At 36.9% G+C, this 23858-nt stretch overlaps 1 protein-coding gene across 7 annotated transcripts in view; it reads left to right on the top strand.

Moving 5' to 3' along the window:
* LOC126354517 (putative polypeptide N-acetylgalactosaminyltransferase 9) overlaps positions 1 to 23858 on the top strand; it is a 1011821-nt gene that overhangs the window by 982175 nt on the left and 5788 nt on the right. For 4 of the 7 annotated variants that reach the window (XM_050004230.1, XM_050004234.1, XM_050004232.1 and 1 more), the window contains 5 exons: positions 2518 to 2700; positions 5389 to 5574; positions 8582 to 8710; positions 10336 to 10446; positions 21316 to 21444. In XM_050004230.1, the coding sequence (XP_049860187.1) occupies positions 2518 to 2700; positions 5389 to 5574; positions 8582 to 8710; positions 10336 to 10446; positions 21316 to 21444 (738 nt within the window). Of the gene's footprint in view, positions 1 to 2517; positions 2701 to 5388; positions 5575 to 8581; positions 8711 to 10335; positions 10447 to 10948; positions 11054 to 21315; positions 21445 to 23858 lie in introns of all 7 variants that reach the window. The other 3 variants (XM_050004237.1, XM_050004235.1, XM_050004236.1) reach the window with 1 other exon arrangement.

Consider the following 23858-nt stretch of genomic DNA (forward strand, 5'->3'; position numbering starts at 1 on the left):
CATGTGATTTAACAATACGATCTGTCAGCAAGCCTGAGAAGTGCATTTGCAGCAGATACACTGGAAAAGCTTGAAAAGTCACATTGTTTAACATGTGTTAGTTATACTTATAGAATGGCTACTATTCTAAAGTAATTACTCACAGAAAATACCCTCAGTACCTCATTTGACAAATCATTTACATTTTGTCAAGCAGCTGAAACCACTCAATCTTTTGAGAAAAGACCTGTCTTACTGGAGTCCATTTTCACTAAAATTGTTTATCATATGTGTATATATTTATAATTGGAGAAGAGGATATATCCATAATTTATTAACATAGATTAAAGACACTGAGGTCATCTACCACAGCAAGAACATAAAATCACTGCAAGAGGAAGTCAGAAAAAATACAGCTGAAAGACTTTAGTTTCTAACTTTGCTATATTGTCCCATGGTCCATTGTTTAGCACTAATGAGCAGCTTTAAACTTCTCAGTTATGTAAGTGACACTTCACTGCATAATCACTTTGGTTGAGATGGACAAAAGTTATTTGTTTTGGTTGTACATTAGCCAACCATTCAGTGTTACTGGGATAACATTCAAATCCTAATCATATCATCTTCATCTACATTTCATGGCATTTTCCTAAACAATTTGACGTAAATATCAAGCTTGTGGTCTTGTTGTCTTCCTCGGTGACTTGAACTCGTATAAAGCTCTCAGGTTTCCAACTGAGTGAGTTTGTTGAAACAGTGTGACCTTTTCATAAGTGCCACTCCCATCGTTTTGACAAACTAACTCAGATGAAAACCTGAGAGCTTTATACTGATGTCAGGATTGTTCTTTGAGCTAGCTTCAGCTGATCTGGTTATATAGCTGATATTTATTTTAGCTAGTGCACCATCTTTAATGAGCTGAGCTGCCAGCAAGATGTTAAATAGGACCAAAAAATGTGTTTAACCTGAAACTTGGGCCCTTCAGCATGGCAGACGAAAGAAACGATAAGACTATTTACGATGAATGCGCGGGCATCTTGTCTGACATTCCAGAAGACTTGGCCAATTGGGAAGAAGACATTGGATATAAAAAAAAATAAACTAAAAAAAATAAATAAAAAAACGAAAGTGAACCAGAATCGTCGGAAGATAGTGAAATACGTCCAATATGAATTTGGCAACCAATTCAGATGAACCAGACAAAGAAGACAGTGCACAGTGGTCAGGATTTGATTTACTGAGGACCAATAATACATTTGAAGGCTCTCTGGGTTCAAACATATTTCCCAAAGATACACAGAGCGTATGGATAGTGTAGAATTATATATTGGGAATGATGCAATAAAACCAACAAGTACTATAGTCAAAATTGCAACAGAAAGAAACTGGATTAAAAAAATGCCAAATTTATCGACGTTATGGGACCCAAAATAGAAAATAGTTTGGGCTTGCTATCTTTACGAGATCTGTAGAAAAGCAATGATCAATGATTATTGGTCAATGAATTTGTTGATAGAGACAGCAATATTTTGCAAAACAATGTCCCACAAGCAATTCAGACAAATATTATCATTTTTACATTTTTCTGATAACAATAGTAAACTGGACCGGCTTTCCAAAGTGCAATTTGTAATTGATTATTTTTCAAAAGTTTAAAGAAATACTTAATCAAAGTCAAAATACCTCAGTTGATGAAGGAATGATACCATGGCGTGGACAGTTAAATTTTAAAGTTTACAATCAGTCAAAAATCATGAAATATGGCATACTCATTTAGATGCTGCGCGATTCGAGTACAGCATACAGTTTCTCATTCAAGGTATATTCCAGTGCTGGACAGCCTTTAACAATCATTTCTTCGTGAACAACAGAGGCAATCAATTGCAAAGCCTCAAGCTTTAATAACTAGAAGGGTAAGTGGAAGGTTTCAGAATGCATGAATGCGCAAGTGCTGAAGCTATTTACTGATTTATACTGTTAAAACGTAAACCCAAGATCAATTCTCTATTAATTCACTGTCTATCGGTCTGCTGTGGGCATGAATTACTTTGGTGATGGAATGAGAAAACTAATGGTATAACAATGTGATAACTTTGCTCACCAGGTCAGATGGCTACTAATTGTATAAAAAGGAACTGCATAACACTTTTCACTCCAAATTAAGTGCCTTAAGGATGTTTTTCAGTAAAAAGATGGAAACTAATGTGGTTTCAGTAATCGCAAATGACAGGTTTTAAGGACTTCAAGGCATCATGGTATTAACATAAAGCAGGCAGCTTAGTTTAAATTCCAAATCATTAGAATGTCTAAAACTTTTGCATTCAATGGAAGCTCTATGGTGGATAGGAAAGTTAGTTTGATAGCAACTAGAGCACTAGTGCCTATCAGTCTTTCATACTGTAACTGTTAGACTAGATATGTATTGTATGAATTAGAAGTATTACTTTTGTAAGCTCCTTGCTCTACAGTATTTTCAGATACATGTCTGTGCTGTTATAAAACCATATTTCACTATTGAACTAACAACCATTTCTGCAGTTCAACTGGCATGCAGTACCTGAGCATGAAAAGAAAAGGCATAAGAATGCAGCTGAGCCTGTGTGGAGTCCAACAATGGCTGGAGGGCTTTTCAGCATTGACAAGGCTTTCTTTGAGCGCCTTGGAACTTATGACAGTGGGTTTGATATCTGGGGTGGAGAAAATCTGGAACTTTCATTCAAGGTAACTACATATATCAAAGGGTGAATACAAATATCAGTACTATTTATCCACTTCAGTGTTAAGTACCTGTGGTAATTTCTAAAGGAACATGAAATATCCTGTATTTAAACATCTGCTAAAGTTTAGAGACACACCTGCTGCCAGAAGAAGTACTCTATAGAAACAATTTCATATTATTTCTTATTCATTCATGCACAGATCCCCAGCAACTGAACAGTAATCATTTAACGTCGAAATAATATGCAGTTATTTGCCTCTGTCTGTTTTGGATAGCATGAATATTTGCTACAATCATTGATGTTAACACACTACTGTCTGCCAGCACCACTGTGGTGTCGCGGAAATAGTGGTAAATGGCCGGCGACACCACACTGGTGTCATGTGCATAGTATCGCACAGTGGCTGGCAACAGCGCTTTAGTATCTTTTGCGTTTTGTTGGTGTTTTGTTTAGGTAACAATAAGTTACACACATCAACAAGTTTTTTGTTTTTATAAATGATTGTGCCCTTTCACCATGGAAGATGAAAGAAACGATATGACTATTTACGATGAATGTACGGGCGTCTTGTTTGACATTCCAGACAACTTGGCCAATTGGGAAGAAGACATTGGATTAAAAAAACTAAAATAAAAAGAAAAACAGAAAAAAAAGAAAGTGAACCAGAACTGTCGGAAGATAGTGAAATACGTCCAATATGAATTTGGCGAATGCTACGATTGCCAACCAATTCAGATGAATCAGATGAAGGAGACAGTGCACAGTAGTCAGGCTTTGATTTACTGATGACCAATAATACATTTGAAGGCTCTTCTGGGTCCAGACATATTTCCCAAAGATACACAGAGCACATGGATATTGTAGAATAATATATTGGGAATGACGCAATAAAACCAACAAGTATTACAGTCAAAACTGCAATAGAAGGAAACTGGATTTAAAAATTTCTAATTTGTTGACATTATGGGTCCTGAACTTAGAAAATAGTTTGGGCTTGCTATCTTTATGATAACTGTAGAAAAAGCAAGGATCGATGATTATTGATTGACAAATCTGTTGATACACACGCCAATAATTTACTAAACCATGTCCCACAACCGATTCGGACAAATGTTATCATTTTTACATTTATCTGACAACAACAATAAACTGGAGCGGCTTTTCAAAGTGCAATTTGTAATTGATTATTTTTCCAAAAAGTTTAAACAAATTTTTAATCCAAGTCTAAACACCTCAATTGATGAAGGAACGATACAATGGCGTGGACGGTTAAATTTTAAAGTTTACAATCCGTCGAAAATTATGAAATATAGCATACTCATTCGGATGCTGTGTGATTAGAGTACAGGATACATTTCCTCATTCAAATTATATTCTGGTGCTGGACAGCCTTTAACAAACACAGTGATGGAACTACTGACACTTTCTTATGAAAAGTGGCATCACCTGTACATGGATGATTATTATAACAGTGTAGAACTATCAGAGAAGTTACTTGAAAAGAAAATTCAAGTTTGTGGAATGATAGGAAAATGTAGAGGATTTCCTGAAAAATTAAAGTGCACGAAAGTCAATGTGTTTGAAACTTGTCATCAACGGAAAGGTGAAGTACTCACACTGATACAGAGAGCTTCGGAAACTAAAACGATATGAATGATCTCTACAATACATAATGCGACTTTGACTGACATTAAAAGAAAATGTAGAAAAATCAATTACACAGTAAAAAATCCTGAAAGTGTATTAGACTACAACAAATACATGAATGGAGTGGCTCGGGCAGACCAGTATTTGAGTTATTGCCTTATATACAGAAAAACTGTAAAATGGTTTGAAAAGGTTTGCATGTAGCCCTTTAATTGTGAATTATTTAATGCATAGTACAGAACACAAGAGTCTCTGATTTCACGACTTTTTATGGAAAGTGCCTGATTTGTGGATACCTGCTTCTGAGCAAAACTTGGAGGTTGCCATTACATCGTGTACATCTCACCATAAGCTCGTTGACAGACTTTCAGGTCATATAAAGCAACACCAACTAATACTTATTTCCGAAATGAATAAACGAAAATAAGGAAACTGCCATGTATGATCCAAAAACTAAAAAAGAACAAAAAAAACTTAATGTGCAAGTCTTCTGGAGTTGCATTACATCTTGGAGAGTGTTTTGTTGCATATCATATGAAAGAGAAATACTAAGTACCAAAACAATGCAAATGAACAAATATATGGACCAAAAAAATGGATTTATTTACATATGTATGTCCTCGAAATTTCATGAAAGTAGGGGAACAGGGTAGAGAACTTATGAGAAATAATGATGAGATTAGTAAAACTTAACAATTTATAATCTCTTGATAATGTCAAGGACAGTCAGCAACAAGCCGAGTAATCTGAATTAGCGCTGCCGGCGCCAAGTGAATAGATTTGTAGGAGATGTGCGGACGGCAAAGTGTTAATATCAGTTGATGTGATAACACAGTATTGAAAATCTGAAAATGTATATTTATTGTATGACCTATGTGTTGTGAAGCTTTTTTAATTTATATTTGTTTTACTCTTTTTTCTGTTCCACATGCACTACTAATCGTAAATTTCCAGTATATTTTGTTTATTTAGCAGGAACTATGATTTTAGTAACTCTAATGAAAACCAAATCAGAATTATTCACAGTACCTGTGTGTTACAGACATGGATGTGTGGCGGTACGTTGGAAATAGTTCCTTGCTCACATGTGGGTCATATATTTCGTAAGCGGTCTCCATACAAGTGGCGGTCTGGAGTCAACGTTCTGAAGAGAAATTCTATCAGATTAGCTGAAGTATGGCTTGATGAATATGCTAAATACTATTACCAAAGGGTTGGTAATGACTTGGTAAGTTTCAAGACATCAGAAATAAATTTGAATGTCCAAAGGCTTGTGTTTCAATATTGTTAATGAAAACTATATAACATTTCTTTGCTACATGATATTACAATAACAAATTCTATCCAATATGGTATGGCACAGCAGTATAAACTTGAAAGTTCTGTGAAATACTTGTTTGCAAAATTAATTTTGAAAAGTATCCTGTAGCCAAAAGTTGGTTTTCTTACTGCTTGGATCTTTAATTTTCTTATGACTCCAATATCTCAAGTAGCAGACCACATCTCCCCAGGCAGATGTTATAAATGATAAACTAAAGAAAATAACAATAGCCATTTTAATTCTCCAGTTCACAAACACTGCCAAAATTATTGAAGCATTATATTTGGAAAGGAATATCCATCTGTCCCATTGCTCCACCATATCATTAAAAAGAAACTCAGCAAACTGGTGAATTCTAAATCTATACTAACTGAATTCATTGCAAAGCTTGGTTTTTAATTGTTCTGAGGCCAAAAAATCACATAAAAAGTAAAAATCAATTTTTAATTAGCAAGAGACTAGTGCAAGACATGTTCAGTATGCTATCTACTGTTTTCTACCTCAAGATAAAACCAGGAAACACCAAGTTCAACAACAACTGGTCTGTCTCAGGGGTCACACACAGAATGTGTTGCACCAGGCTTGCCTTTGATTCAGCTAAATTTGTAATCGGAGCATTGAACACAGCATCTTTCAGATCACACCACAGCCAGAAGTCACATGGATTAAGATCAGGTAATCTGGACAGCTGGGCTGTAGGGCAATGACAGCAGATAATTTGAGCATTTCCATAATGCCTCTGCAGCAGCTGCTCCACGCTTGTCTCACTGGCAGACCAGCATGAAGCAATCACTGAACATGGGTAATTTTGTGTGGGTAGCAATGCAGGATGTTTCATAGAATTTTATACATCACGTTCACAGGTTTGTCCAAAGTTCAGGTAATTCCCCCATGCACTGCATGTTTGCAAACCAAAGTTCGACCCCTCCTGCAGTGCTGTGACCACATCTTCTACAGCTATTAGGTCAGTTGGTTTCCTCCGTTTGCCACACTGCACTTCAAGAGAACCATCCTTCCAAATCATTGAAGACATTGGACCAATGCCTTTTTTCATACCCTCAAGTGTCCAGAACTTCTGAAGCGGTCATTGTTCTTGGAAAAGATCTTTACCAGTAACATGCAATCCCACATTGCGATAGTCATTCTGAGCATCTCGGACACAAAGTGAGATACAGATTTGTTCCCCACATCTTTTATTTTGCATATTGTGTTGCTTGCAGTACTTCCTCCCCCCCCCCCCCCCACCTTCCCCCCCCCTACCCCCCCCCCCCCCCCACCACCACCACCACCAACACCACCATCAGCACCACGAATAATGTTTCCCTCTTCACTGATAATAATTCATTTAAATTTGACATCATTCTGAGCAGTGGCTCTTGTTTTACAGCATTTTTAAACTGAAACTTCAAGTATAATCTTCCTGTATATTTTGTGATATGTATAAAGTATTTCAGAGGTAATCATTTCTTCGACACCGATGCATGATAATCTGATAAAACACAAAAGCAGTACGAAAAACAAGATTCATACATGGCTATATAAAATTGTAAAAGGAATAGAAAAACACTAAAGAGAAAGATTGATTTGGTGGAATAAGATTTTCTATGTTAAGTAATACAACAGTTTAATGTGATGCTTAATTCTCATATATAAGAGGGTTGTTCAAGAAATATATGACATTGTTTTTTTATTGTTGAAACCAACAGTGCTATTGGGGCACTAGTGCTCTCTATATTTGTAGGCATATGTAATGTGCATGCCTGATTTTTCTTTTTTTCCATGACTGTGAAAACAACCAGTCGCTGGCTTGCCATTAACAAGTGAACGTGTGTAAGCAGTGGCCGTGGGCAAAATGTTGAAAAAAGCGGAACAACATTATTGCATCAAATTTTGTTTTAAACTTGGCTATTCTCAAGTTGAAATATAAAGTTTTTGGGGATGAAGCAATGGGTACCACTCAGATAAAAGAGTGGTACAACTGCTTCAAAGATGGCCAGTCATCAGTGAAGAGTGAAGCACGTACACATGGCCCCTCAACATCTGCATATAAGGTTGTTACTGATAACATAAGGACTCTGATGATGCAGGGTAGATGAATGATGATCAAGGAACTAGAAGATGAGGTTAAAATTAGTATATGTTCCATTTACTCCATTTTAACAGCACATTTGGACCTCAAGAGGATCTTGGCACAACTTGTGCAAAAGTTGCTAACAACTGAACAGCAGCAACTTCAGTTGGAGATTGCACAGGGCATGCTGAATACTGTAAACAGTGATCCTAGCTTTCATAATATAGTAATCACTGGCAATGAGTCCAGGATTTATGGGTATGAGTTAGAAACAAAGTTCCAGTCATCACAATGGAAGCATACATCATCCCCAAGACCCAAAAAAGTGAGGCAGGTCCATAGCAATGAGAAAGTCATGCTAATAGCCTTTTTTGATTCCAATGGCACGGTCCATCATGAGTACACTCCAGAGGTGCTAATGACAATAAGCAGTACTACCAAACGGATCTGCGTCACCTTCTTGAAGCAGTGAAATGCAAATGGCCAGACATGGGGGCAGCAGGCAGATTAGCGTGACCTAGCACTGACTGATTTCTGGCTTTTCTCTAGACCAATAAAGACTCTAAAGAGACCAGACTTCAGAACAGGGAGGATGTTATGTACAATTCAATGGAGCAGTTGTGCGCCATACCAAAAGAGGCTTCCCAACAAATCTTCTGGGAGCATTTGAAGAGGTGTGTAGAAGCTGAAGGAGACTACTTTGAAGGTGACTAATGTCAAACAAATGTATGTGGATAAAGATTTGTTTTATAAATAAAAGTTATATACTTTTTGAACAGCCATTGTGTAAAGACAACTTGTCATATAATATGTTTGGATAACTGAAATCTTGTATCTGTGCAGGGTGATTATGGTGATGTGAGTGGCAGGAAGGAGCTCCGCAAGAAGTTAGGCTGCAAATCTTTTAAATGGTATCTTGACAACATATATCCAGAACTGTTCATACCAGGCGAGGCTGTGGCATCTGGTGAGGTATGTCGTAAAGTTCATTCTCATACAGTGTTTATATCACTTTTAGAAAACTAAAGTTTCTTCCATAAAATGCAGATTTTTTTCTTACTAAATTAGTTCTACATACATAGCAGGTACTTAGGAAAATGAAGTCAATGTTCAACAGGTTCAGGTTCAGACTGATGACACAGTACTCAACTATGAAGTGTGCACTCAAAATGTCAAATTTGGATGCAGAAAAAAAAAACTATCGTGCATCTCATATCCACCTAAATAAATGTCTACGTTCATGACTCCCTGAGCCAAAATGTCACCTTGGCATCAACTTAATTGTGCTATCCATCCATTTACTACAGCCAAAGCAAAGACTCACTGACTACTATCAGCTGTTTTCTAAATCTTTCTTCATATTTTAGAACCATCTCACTGATAGTTTTCTGTCTTTTCAATGTTATCTTGTGTTGGCAACTGAAATACTTCTGTTCACTTAAAAAGGTGTGATTTTTCATTGAATATTCCTTCTGTATATGAAAGGATTCCAGATATGATACATTTTTTTTCTGCTAACTTGTCCAGGTAGTGTCCAGTAACTTACAAGAATACATTTCATCATCACCATCTTGACATTAAAAGGGCTACCACAGTTCTAAACTTTCCAAACATTCTGAACTATTTAGTGTTACAAAACTGATTAACAGTATATCATCTGCATCACATCACAAAAGAAATGGAATAAATGAATTTCTGTCAATCATTGCAGTATAGATGTCCATGATAAAATGAAAGCTCCAGGATTTGACTGTTAGTGAGTGAATTATTAAGAGATTGTAAACTATGGCTTACACCTTAATTCATCTGAGAGACTTAATACTGCTAAATATGATTGTGAAAATAAAACAAAAATGAACTGCTTCACAGAGAGAGAATGAAAAAGTGAAAAGAACACGCATATTCTCCAAAAATTCAATCAGATCCTTTGAGTAATGCAATAAATTTGTGTCTCCATAAGAGCTTTCAATAACTAAAAGCATCCTCCTCCAAATCAATGAGATTATGTTAATGTTAATGAATATCATCACCCCCCCCCCCCCTCTCTCTCTCTCTCTCTCTCTCTCTCTCTCTCTCTCACACACACACACACACACACACACACACACACACACACACACACACACACACACACTCTTCAGCTTTCACTCTCACTCAAGCTCTTGTCACATAACCACGCCACATATTTTTCCTACTCATATCATTACTGCTTACATTTCACTGTCAAAATTTTTTTATCTTTGTAATGGTTTCTCCCTTAAATTCCACCAATTTCACGTAAAGAAGGTAATCTGCTATGGTATCCACATACTGTAGCTGAAGTTAACAAGTTGTAGGTTTAATTATTAGCAAACTAATTGTTTTACATTGTTACTATTGCCTGCTTTATCGTGTCTTTACATCATTTTACAAGCCACAGTGCTTCAGTTCAGGTAAGAACTTAGTGTTCTGGAATCTTATGAGTGAAGCTACACTTCAAACTGTACATTAATTATGAACGAGTGCTTTAGATAAATCTGTTTATTCTGAAGTTGTACATTCATAACCTATGGTGGCACTCAGCATAAGCACTCACTGTAACTGAAGCATGTAATCAGGTACGCAACATGGGAGTTGGTGGGAAGACATGCCTGGACTCGCCTGCACGTAAGGCTGATCTACACAAGCCAGTTGGAACATATCCGTGCCATCGCCAAGGTGGCAATCAGGTGGGTGCATCATTTCCATTTCTATGTTTCCACAGGACTGGCCATATCCAGGTGCACCAGAGCATACTTCAGCAACCACCTTACATGCCCAAAGCCACTTGCACGCAGCTATGCTTAGAAGTCTAATCAGAAGGAAAAAAATTATGTTCTCTGGCTATCATAGTAATTTTTGAAGAGATGTTATGTTTTAATACCCTTCCAAATTATCATATTTTAGAATCTTTGTAGCAAACTATAGCTGCTACATTTAAAAATTTATAACACTGTTGGGTTTACACAGTGTTGTCTGTTTTCACTTTGTGTTTTACTGGAAAATAACTGCAGTTACCTAAATTCACTTTTCCAAATTGTATACTGCTGATAAGATTTTAATTACTGGGTGGTATGAACAGCCAGAGAACTCTTCTGTCAGGCTTCTAGGTTCAGTTCACTCAAGCTGTGGCACAATCTTTATTAGTTGCCTCTTGCATATTGCTTATGTTGTGATATTCGATTGGCCCAGATTGCAAACGTCTGGTCAAACCAGTGTGTGGACTCAGCTTGCAAACCGGAGGACATGCACAAAGAAGTCGGACTGTGGCCATGCCACAAGCAGGGTGGCAATCAGGTATGTCACTGCCAACATGCTTATCTCTGTAAGCATGCTTCTCTCTCCTCAATACTTTCCCATCTCAGACTACAGGGTAAACAAACGAAACAAGTTGCTAGTGTGAAAACACGTAAAGAATAATTTATAACGAGGGACTGGCCTACTCTTTGTTTCCACAGGGTGACGGTTTGGATGGGGCTATGCATAAAAGTAAAAAATTTAAAAAGTTACAAATTAATTAATGCTTATGACTGGTGTTTTTGGCCCCTAAAGTCAGAAACCAGTATAAAATTAACCACTAAGAATGTGACAAACTTATTTTAATATTATTTAAGCAGTGGTTGCAATATTACAGCATACTTATAACACATCAAGAAAAGACAGTAACTCTTGCAGAAAGCAACAGTTTCTGTTATTATTATTATTATTATTATTATTATTATTATTATTATTATTATTATAGCTTTTTGACAGAATTGTTACATTAACTCCCTAAAAGTGTCTCATTCCTTCTAACAACGACAAATAAGTTCATAAAATTTCATATTTACAGAAGTATTGTAAATCAGACAAAAAACTTAAAATTACCAGCTGCTGAGAAAAATTGAATGATACAATAATATTACAGAAACTGACACATCATCAAGTAATTACAAGGGGAGTAGTAAATGGTGGGCAAGCTATATTTAAGAACTAACAATCCTTTGTGTGGATGACTAAACAAAAAGTAAACTGTTACAAATAATAACTGAATATACTGTGTCTCTTAGCTTTCCTGGGGAAGCTTTCTGATTTACTGTCACATACCTTTCGTTTGACAGTTTAGAAGCATGCTACATGTGAATTCATTAGAGACAGATGGACATGTCACATGAAATGACAGACATTAATAAATTGCCAGTTAGTTTCCATGTTCTCTCTCTCTCTCTCTCTCTCTTTCTCTCTCTCTCTCTCTCTCTCTCTCTCTCTCTCTCTCTCTCTCTCTCTCTCTCTCTCTCTCTCTCTCTTGTCAGTCCTCAACTTCCTCCTCCTCCACTTCACCTCTTCCTATCCACACCACAGTGCTTCCTTTAGTAGGACAGTAGTCTTGACTGGAAATTGGTGTGTGCCTTCTGTGCATGACATGAATGTAGCTCTACTAAATCTATGCTATGTGAAAATATCCAAGTGTTGACATTTACTTATCTTGAGTCTTGGATGTTGAATGGCATTGAAGCTGTGTAGTTGCCTGCTCCAGGTTCAAAATATCCACTGTGCAGCTGCTGAAGGAAAAAAAACTGGATCTATCTTTTCATAAATAAAAACATGAGCCTTTTAATTCAGTTGAAGACTTTTGTTTATTTAATCAGCATATTAACTCTAACTCAGTGTAATACACTGTTCCACCATAAATGGAAATATTGTACAATAAAATGATACAAAATACACATGACATATAGAATGTCTGTATTCTGTCACACCTGAACCACTTCTGGTCTTTAGATTCTGAGTGTCAAACATGGCAGACTTAGTAAAAAATCAAATAAATCACTACATTATAACCTCCTTATGCAAGTGACATATAGAAGACAATAGTAATGATAAACCGTAAACAGAAGTTGATGGTTTTCATGTAGTAGCTCTTCCTTTATGAAATGAGAATTAATTATAGAAACTTAATTTACAGGTCCTGTGTTTAATAGTGTGGGTAACATGAAAACAGTAGTTTTTTATAACTTTCTAGACAAAATTTCACTCATATTTTTACAATTCTAAGAAAGTCATTTTATAAGTTTTCTGTATTACTTGAGAAGTGTAAAAATCCAGTTACAATTCCATATCAATGAAAATAATCAATTTTTGACAATATAATGTAATTGGGCGAATAAAAAAAAATTACTCTCCAAGTGTTGGCAGGAGTCATGACCTTTCCTTTTCATCCCAGCTGGTACATCTCCTCTGTCCCAGGGTTCTGGGCAACTTTTCCAGACTCTCCCCTTTTCCTTCACACGTCTTCCTTGCCCTTCAACCCCTCTGCTAGGAGGAGGAGCCACTGGCTCTGAAAGTTTGCAAATTTCAATACCATTGTGTGTGTTTTCTCCTGCCACCGCTTGACAAATAGAATTCTAGTATCAACAATTTTTCAAATCTAGTGTGTTTTGAAATTCTGTTTTATGATATAGTTTAAATATTTCATATTTCAATAACAACTCAGTACAGCAAGTTTCACAAGATTCAAAGTGCATTTTGTTTGGATACTCCAGCTTCTAAGCTGTGTAATCAGCTATAAATTCTCAAAACATAATACTTCTTGTAAGTAAGAAAATATTGAAGTTCTGTATTTTGCTAAACTGTGTTTCATTAATATTCTGTAACAATTCAGATGGCCTTTCTGCCTCCTACAAATGTTGTGCTCATTATCAAACTAAATTTAGTATTATTCATGCTTAAACTGCTTCACAGTCTATTAGTTCTCAATATCTGCATATTGCAAATGTGGTTGTAATCATGATTCACTAAAACTTACTTTTCTTACCAAAGTGGAATAATGAAAGTGCAATACTATAGCATTGTATGGGTATGGCTTGCATGCCTCAGTGATACAGATAGTCATACAGTATGTGCAACCACAATGGGGAGGTATCTGTTGAGAGGCCAGAAAAATATGTGGTTCCTGCAGAGGGCAGCAGCCTATTCAGTAGTTGCAAGGGCAACAGTCTGAATCATTGACTGAACTGGCCTTGTAACAACAACCCAAACAGCTTTGCTGTGCTGCTACTGTGAAGAGCTGAAAGCAAGGGGAAATTACAACTATAATTTTTTCCGAGGGCACGCAGCTTTACTGTATGGTTAAATGATGATGGCATCCTGTTGGGTAAAATATTTTGGAGGTAAAACAGTCTCCTATTCGGATCTCCAGACAGGGACTACTCAGGAGGATGTTGTTATCAGGAGAAACAGAACTGGTATTCCACGGATTGGAGGGTGGAATGTCAGATCCTTTAATCAGGCAGGTAGGTTAGAAAATTTAAAAAGGGAAATGGATAGGTTAAAGTTAGATATACTGGGAATTACTGAAGTTTGGTGGCATGTGAATACAGGGTTATAAATGCAAAATCAAATAGGAGTAATTCAGGAGTAGGTTTAATATTGAATACAACAACAGGAACAGCATAGTGAACACATTATTGTAGTCAAGATAGGCATGAAGCCCACACCTACCACAGTAATATAAGTTTATATGCCAGCTACCTCTGCAGATGATGATGATGATGATGATGATGATGATATTGAAGAAATGTATGATGAGATAAAAGAAATTATTGAAATTGTTAAGGGAGACAAAAATTTAATAGTCATGGGGGACTGGTATTAGATAGTAGGAAAAAGAAGAGAAGGAAAAGTAGTAGGTGAATATGGATTGGAGGTAAGGAATGAAAGAGGAAGCCACCTGGTAGAATTTTGCACAAAGCATAACATAAACATCGCCAAAGTTGGCTTAAGAATCATGAAAGAAAGTTGTATACATGGAAAAGGCCTGGAGGCACCAGACGGTTTCAGATTGATTATATAACCGTAAGACCTAGATTTAGGAACCAGGTTTCAAATTGCAAGACATTTCCAGGGGTAGATGTACACTCTGACCACAATTTATTGGTTGTGAACTGTAGATTAAAACTAAAAAAGCTGCAAAAAGGTAGAAATTTAAGAAGATGGGACCTGGATAAACTGAAAGAACAAGGGGTTGTAGAGAGTTCCAGAGGGAGCATTAGGGAACAATTGACAAGAACAGGGGAAAGGAATACCATAGATTGAAGAATTGTGTAGCTTTGAGAGATGAAACAGTGAAGGCAGCAGAAAGTCAAGTAGGTAAAAGATGAGGCTAGTAGAAATCCTTGGGTAACACATGAAATATTGAATTTAATTGATGAAAGGAGAAAATATAAAAATACAGTCAATTAAGCACGTGAAAAGGAAAACAAAGTGTCAAAAATGAGATCAACAGGAAGTGCAAAATGGCTAAGCGGGAATGATTAGGGGATAAATGTAAGGATGTAGAAGCACATGTCACTAGGGGTAAGACAGATGCCACCTTCAGCAAAATTAAAGAAACCTTTGGAGAAAAGAGAACCACCTGTATGAATATCACGAGCTCAGATGATAAACCAGTCCTAAGCAAAGAATGAAAAGGTGAAAGGTGGAAGGAGTGTATAGAGGGTCTGTACAAGGGAAAGGTACTTGAGGGGTAATATTATGGAAATGGAATAGGCGATAGAGGAAGATGGGATGGGAGATGTGATACTGCATGAAGAATTGACAGAGCACTGAAAGACCTAAGTAGAAACAAGGCCCCAGGAATAGACGACATTCTGTTAAAACTACTGATAGCCTCAGGAGAGCCAGCCATAACCAAACTCTTCCATCTGGTGGGCAAGATGTATGAGACAGGCAAAATACCCTCAGACTTCAAGAATAATATAATAATTCAAATTCCAAAGGAAACAGGTGCTGACTGCTGTGAATATTACCAAACTATCAGTTTACTAAGTCACGATTGCAAAATACTAACATAATTCTTTACAGACTATGGAAAAAACTGGTAGAAGCCAATCTCTGGGAAGATCAGTTTGGATTCTGTAGAAATGTAGGCACGCGGGATGCAATACTGACCCTACAACTTATCTTAGAAGATAGATTAAGGAAAGGCAAACCTACATTTATAGGAATTTGTAGACTTAGAGAAAGCTTTTGACAATGTTGACTGGAATACTCTCTTTAAAGTTCTGAAAGTGTTAGGGGGTAAAATACAGGGAACAAAAGGCTACTTATATTTTGAACAGAAACCAGAAGGCAGTTATAAGAGTCGAGGGGTATAAAAGGGAAGCAGTGGTTGGGAAGGGAGTGAGACAGGGTTGTAGCCTATCTCTGGTGTTATTTAATCTGTACATTGGGCAAGCAGTAAAGGAAACAAAAGAAAAACTTAAAGTAAGAATTAAAATCAAGGGAGAAAAATTAAAACTTTGAGGTTTGCTGAAGACATTGTAATTCTGTCAGAGACAGCAAAGGAATTGGAAGAACACTTGAATAGAATGAACAGTGTCTTGAAAGGTGGCTATAAGATGAACATCAACAAAAGTAAAATGAGTATAATGGAATGTAGTTGAATTAAATCGGGCAATGCTGAGGGATTTATATAAGGAAATGATACACTTAATGTGGTAGATGGGTTTTGCTATTTGGGCAGCAAAATAATTAAGGATGGTTGAAGTATAGAGGACATAAAATGTAGTCTGGCAATGGCAAGGAAAGCATTTCTGAAGAAGAGAAATTTGTTAACATCGAGTATAGATTTAAGTGTCAGGAGGAAGTCTTTTCTGAAAGTATTTGAATGGAGTGTAGCCATCTATGGATGTAAAACTTGGACGATATACAGTTTAGCCAAGAAGAGACTAGAAGATTTTGAAATGTGATGCTATAGAAGAGTGCTGGAGATTAGACAGGTAGATCACATAACTAATGAGGAAGTGCTCAATAGAATTAGGGAGAAGAGAAATGTGGCACAACTTGACTAGAAGAAGAGATCAGTTGGTAGGGCAAGTTCTGAGGTATCAAGAGACCACTGATTTAGTACTGGAGGGTAGCATGGAGGGTAAAAATCACAGAGGGAGACCAAGAGATGAATACACTAAGCAGATTCAGAAGGACATATGTTGCAGTAGGTATTGTGCTTGCACAGAATAGAACAGCATAGAGAGCTGCATTAAACCAGTGTTTGGACTGAGGACCATAACAACAACAAGTAAGAAAGTTAGTGTTTGAAAGTTTGTTATTCAAATAGTGAGTTTTATATGCTGATAGTTGAGTGTGGAAAATGTTAGAAAAGAACCCAGTCCATGGCAACAGGTAATGCACTGATCAATATCAGAGTTCCTTATTGAAGTAACCAATAACCGATCTAAAACATTTGTCGTCTACCCTCATAGGTAATTATATTCCAATTTGTCTTTCCCATTGCTATATTAATTTGCCAAGCTTTGGGTAATTAACACAGATATACAAAAAGCTGGCATGTTAAACATATTAAATGACATTCGAAGCAAGTGCTGACAGAGACCAGAAAGGTGCATACTGCAACATGTTGTTATTTTTGCAGAGATTAGAGAAGGAAAAGATGAAATGGAATTGTTGATAAACCAACAGCAGCAGTAATAAATGAAAAAGTTAGCCAAGATGTGACAGAAGTTTTATGTTGTTGATATAATTCATTCCTAGTATGTTATGTGATTTCTCCTTCAACAGGCACATGAGTTTCTTATGCCAGATGTAGTGAATAAAATTTTCTGAATACACACAAGTCATATCTGCATAAAATCTTTAGCATTGTGGGAACTAGTGCCATTACCAATGTCAATTTGACTCCTGACTGAGAAGTCTATGGTGACAATTAGGTGGCTTTCATCGGTACCTGATCAACAAATCCAGAGGCCATTCTGTCTATTTATGATTGGTCCTGGGATCTTAGTGCTGTTTTCATGTCAGACAATGCTTCATGCATGTGGAAAAAGTGTGGGTGTACACACACACACACACACACACACACACACACACACATACACACACGTACACTGTGGTTATATTCAATGTTAAACTGTACTTATCACCTTTGAATGGGTAATTAGCTGCTGAGCTGTGACCACACTTCACTTTTGTCTAGTAATCCATCAGCTGCATCCAAACCGCTGAATCATAGAAGAAAGGTAACAAAATATACAGAGTTTCAAGAATTTATAGTCAAACAAAATTGTCAATGTGTCAGACACAACTGATGTGTTACTTTTTCTTGCCATAGGTTAGACAAACATATGTATTAACTTTGTGGTTCTGCAAATAGAATGGTGTAGGATTTGCAACAATGGTATTTAATCACATGGAGGAAGTGTGATATAGGTGAAAGAATAAAGCACACTTATAGTTTCATTATAAATTAAAGTATTAAATTCTTAGGAATTTGCATGACTCTCATTGCCCAAGTTAGCCAAGTGTCATTTCTAAGAAGTGCGATAGTTTTTAAACCTTGCAGGAAGCAATAGCTTTTTATATTTTATTTTCTGCGAATGTACATTTCACTATTTGCAGTTGAGAAATGGAAAATCTTGATTTAATGAGAAGTTTCTGATACCATCTCTTCCTAAATGGCACACATTAGCTTTTTTTATTATGTCTGCTAGAGATGCACCCTATACAGAATCTTTTCACCAGAGAGAAATCATTCAATATGAGAGCTTAAATATTACTTGTGAGCACCATAGCCCATCCAAGGATGAAATTTGGATTATGTTGCAAAAACAGTGTATAATTTTGATGTTGCAGAAGAAAAACATTGCCAAATAAAGTTTTATACTCGTGTGGTCAGGTATCATGCTCACGGCACAAAAACTTTCCAACCCATTCAATAAACTGTAATAGTCTGATCAGTCATATTTTTTGTACACTAGAGGCACTCATACAATATTTCTAACCTTAAACAAGTGCTGAAAGCAGTTTTTTCTATTAGCATATTTATGTATATAGATAAACATATACTAATTGTCCTTTTATGATAAAACTTTTTTAATTAATAAAAATAATATATAATCAAATAGGATACATGTAATATTGTTTCCAGTTAGGTAAGTAAAGCTGTCCTTAAGCCTAAGGTTTGCTTGGAAGCTGTGGTGCTTCACTATGTTACAGTCCTTTGAACTTACTTACTTAAAAAGAAACCTTCATGTGGCTCTGTCTGCATATGAACTGTTTCATTTGATTGCTAATCCTAAAATTGTACCGCCTGATTCCAGTTCTCAAAGTGTACTGTAGTAACACTGTAACAACTCTGAGCCCTTGGTTGTATATTCTAAATCAGTTCAATAATAATCTGTGCTGGATTATTGCTATTGTGTGAGGCCTGACATCCCCCCCCCCCTCCACACACACACACTGGAATAGCTCTCAATATTCAGCTGACCAAGCAATAATTGACAGATGACTGAATCTCAGCTGCTTCCCGTGTCAGTATAGATATCTCGAGATTATTAATTGAATGCTTACAATGTTTATTTTATCTAAGCATGTGGCATGTGCATGTATCAAACTGAAGTGTGCTCTGGTCTATTCTGGATTTTTGCATATTGCATATGTGCACTAACATGTGTTTAACTCCCCTATTCTTATAACTTAATATTATGTGATAATACTGAGACAAAGAGTGCTATGTTATTAAAAGCATTATAAATGTATATTGTATGAACTAATCCATTAACACATTCTTGCTTTTTTTTTTAATAAAAAGGGGGGAGGGTTCCTAACAATCTACTTTAAAAGAAGGGTATAATACTTGAGCTCAAAGTGGCAAAAAATTGTTTAAAATACCATTTATGATCGTGTAATGATAATTTATGCTCTCTGCCAATGAGTTAGATTATTTGAAATTACTGGCAAGAAATATAAAGACTCACATTATGTGTCTCCCTTTTATTTAATTTCTTGCCTACATAATTAATAGATTCTATAATGGTAAGCCACAATGGATTATTTTATTGGTGTTATGAACTGATATTTGTTGTTCACAAGCAATATAAATAGAGCAAGAGAGCTTCCCATTAGATTAATGCTATATAACCTTTTCAGAAACTGATACAGATACATTATGCTAGAGGACATGTTGTTACCTTAAAAAGAAATTCATTTTTTTCTTATGCTGTTTGAGGATGTGTTGTCATTATTTTCATGATGATACACATATCTGTCACGTTAAGGCAGATCAGAATTTTTGTTAGCAACTACATAATTTTAAAAATGGGGCAATATTTTAGCTTGGCAGTTTAGCTGTACCAGTAATAGTTATTAATTATAGAAATGTTCTCTTCAACAACCTTATGTAACCTACATATAAACTGATGAGTCAAAACATTATGACCACTGCCCACCATGAGACAGAATGGCTGCTAATGGCATTGTGGGCATGCAACATAGTGTGGAAGTTATATAAACAGCACAGAGGTGAGGGGGGGGGGGGGGGGTGTGTATCGATCAAGCAATGATATGAGCTGCAAATTGCAAAATCTACTGACACAAGAGACTTCGATTCAGTGCAGATTATTATGGCTTGATGCCTGGGAATAAGCTGTTCAAAAATAGCAAAGGTGGTTGGTCAGGTAGGTGACAACTTGTTGGATGTCAGTACTTCATCACAGAATGTGGATGTCTAAGGCTTGCCTGCCCTGTAAAGCAGGATATGAAGCAGTCTCTGGCAGATCTGATAACAAGAGTATAGTGCTGGTTGACACATGACCTTGTCAATTATAATAAAGTGGGCATATGGTCAACAAAGATTGGTCCAAAGATCATTGGAAACTTGTCACCTGGTTGAATGAATTGAATTTCTTGTTACACCAGGTTGACCGTCATGTTGAGATACGCCATCATCCAGATGAACAGCTGCACAAACCGTGCTCTCCACAACAGACACAGACCAGTGGGGGCAGTATTATGCTGTGAACTTCCATGATATCTGTAGTAGTAATCAAAGGCACAATCCCAGCTGTAAAATATGTGAACATTATTGCTGATCATGCTTGATAGCCTCCCCAGTGGTGATGGCATCTTCCAATGGGATAACTGGTAAGTCACGAGACCACAATCATACCACTGTGGGCTGGTGAACATGATAGTGAACACAAGTTGTTATCTTGACCATCAAATTTACCTGAAGCTGAACCCAACAGAACACATCTGGTATGTTACTGGAAACTACTAGCTCCATGCCCTCGATCCACCAGCCCATAATTTATGGTTATTATATAACCTGTGCATACACGTCTGGTGCCACTTATCTTCAGAAACCTACCAAGGACTTGTCAAATCAACACTATGCAGAATTGTGTTCTGAAGGAGGGCCAACATGGTATTGTTCAAATGAATCATATTGGAATTTCACTTAGGTGATTGCCAAATAAAGATGTACAGCAAAATTACTGATATGCATAATTATAAAAATTAGTTGTTCATTACTTAAAGTAATTCAATCCACAGCCACAGGGTTCAACCACAATTAACATAGATACATTAATGTTGTTTATTTTTATAGTTTGTTGTTATATATCCCTTCTGTATGTATTCTAAGAATAAGCAAATGTACACATCTTATGTATGAGTAAACTTTCTACTGACAGTTTTACAACAACTTATGGAAAAAATTGATATGCAATCAGCTCAAACTCTTCATTCTTCTTTACATTTATATGAATAATTTGTATCTGCAGTACTGGATGTTAAGCAAAGCAGGAGAAATCCGCCGGGATGAAGCTTGTCTTGATTATGCAGGACAGGATGTAATTTTGTATCCATGCCATGGATCAAAGGGCAATCAATTCTGGCAGTATCATCCAGATGTAAGTAAACATTTGGTGACTTGTGAGAAATCTTTTCTCTATTATTTTCACTCACTTATTATTATTATTATTATTAATTTCTATCTATTTCCTAACTTGTACTTAGTTCTGTAAATTGAGTTGCCACAGCTGTAAAATGTGACACAAGTATTAAGTGCTGGTGCCTAGACAGGTGACCAAAGCAAGACAACTGCACCATGCAAAAGTAGAATGTTTGCACAACTTCCAGGTCACTTAGTTGTAACATATAAACATTTATTGGTACTCTGTATTAGAATAATCATTAGAATTGCTTTGTCACTTAATAACTGGTAAAAACTGACAGTGAGTGATTGGTTCCAAAAAAAGGAATGATTTTCACAGGTGTCTGTACCAAAGCATACAGTTGTTGCTGTAATGATACAGCCTGTAAGGAAAAAAAGACTGCCAGACTGGTTTGATGAATTTATAATCTGAATTACTGGCAAGGTTAGACATGGCTACCTTAGTTCAAATTATGGGCTACTGCATTTCAAATTATAAGTGCAGTATCACCTGTATCATAGTTGTATGTGACTTTAAACATGTCCTGGAAGAACTGTTCTTTGTCTTCTGAATCTACTAGAATTCTTCTATAGGGAAAACTCATACATTTTTATTATTCACAAGTGATCACTATTGGCAACCAATCAATAATACTCTGGTATCAGCCCAAAAGTTTCAGCTCAGTCTTCCTACATTTCGCAGGTTGTGCCAAAACATTATGAACTGTGATGTCTGCAGTAAAGTGCAATGAAAATTCTTCAGCCAATTCCTGTGTCTGACTTGTAGCACTATAAATAATCAATTATTGTCTTGTGAATCAGAAAGTTGCACAGAACATATAGAACATGCTAAATATTACATAAAATTACAATTGCTAATATGTCAATGAAATTTTTGAAAATGTAATGAAATTGCATAGATAAAAAAGTCTACTCACCAAGCAGCAGCAGGGAAAATATATATAAAGTTTAACTAAATATGCAGGCTTTCAGAGCTAGTAGCTCCTGCTTCTGGTAGGAGGGCTGAAGGGAAAGGAAGAGGAGTGAAGGTAAAGGACTGTCAAGGTTTAGGAAATGGGAGAGTTCGGAAAAGTCGCCCAGGACCCCAGGTCAGGGAAGACTTACTGAACAAGATAAGAAGGAAAGACTGGTTGTTGATGACTGCACCAGATGAGATTTGAAAACCTAAGAGCTTAAAGGTGAAAGAAAGGGCAAAAAACAAGACAGAGGTTACTGAAAAAACATCATGCAAGAGTGAATAAGTGCGGAAAGCCAAGGGCATTGTGTGTGATAGAGGGGAAAAATTGGCACGTCAGAAAATAAAAGATGTAGAAAACTAAAAGTGAATGAAGAAAGGAATAGTTACTGTGGAAAAATGCAAAGACCAAAGAAATTAACATAAATTAACCCCAGGTAGGTGGCGGGAATGAAGTACATGTAATGCCTGTTCCCAGCTACAGAGTTCTAAGAAACTAGTGGTGGTGGTGGTGGTTAGTGTTTAATGTCCCGTCGACAACGAGGTCATTAGAGACAGAGCAGAAGCTCGGATTAGGGAAGGATTGGGAAGGAAATCGGCCGTGCCCTTTCAAAGGAACCATCCCGGCATTTGCCTGAAACGATTTAGGGAAATCACGGAAAACCTAAATCAGGATGGCCGGAGACGGGATTGAACCGTCGTCCTCCCGAATGCGAGTCCAGTGTGATAACCACTGTGCCACCTCGCTCGGTAAGAAACTGGTGTCTGGGGGAAGAATCCAGATAGCACATGTGGTGAAACGGGCACTGAGGTCACAAATATCACGTTGTAGAACTTACTCTGCAACAGGATATTGTGTGTTGTCAGTATACACCCTCTACCTATGCCCATTTGTCTGAGCTGATAACTTGGTGGTGTCATATCAGTATAAAAGGCTGAACAATGTTTATATAATACCTGGTAAACAAAGTGACATTTCACAGGTGGCTCTCTCTCAGTTATAGGGATGGTACAGGCAGTGGTAGGAGGGTGCATAGGGCAAGTCTTACAGTGGGAACAGTCACAGGAGGAGGAACCTTACGGTAGGGAAATGGGTGCAAAAGGAGCATAGGGCCTGACCAGGATGTCTACAGAGATTTGGAGATATTTTTTGAGAGAGAGAGAGAGAGAGAGAGAGAGAGAGAGAGAGAGAGAGAGGGGGGGGGGGGGAAGAGTTATTTTGTGTGTAGTGGGCAAACTATCAGACATAATGGACCTCATATCAGGGCATGGTTTTACCATGTCAAAGCCTTGTTGAAGTATCTGATTAATATGAGTACATTCAAGACCAAGATAATACTAAATGACAAGAGGTGTCTGTTTTCTGGAGAGACCAGCTGTCTAGTATTGGATGTGACGAGCCAGGAAATCTGCTT

Source organism: Schistocerca gregaria, chromosome 3 (genome assembly GCF_023897955.1).
Source record: "Schistocerca gregaria isolate iqSchGreg1 chromosome 3, iqSchGreg1.2, whole genome shotgun sequence".
Taxonomy (NCBI): Eukaryota; Metazoa; Arthropoda; class Insecta; order Orthoptera; family Acrididae; genus Schistocerca; species Schistocerca gregaria.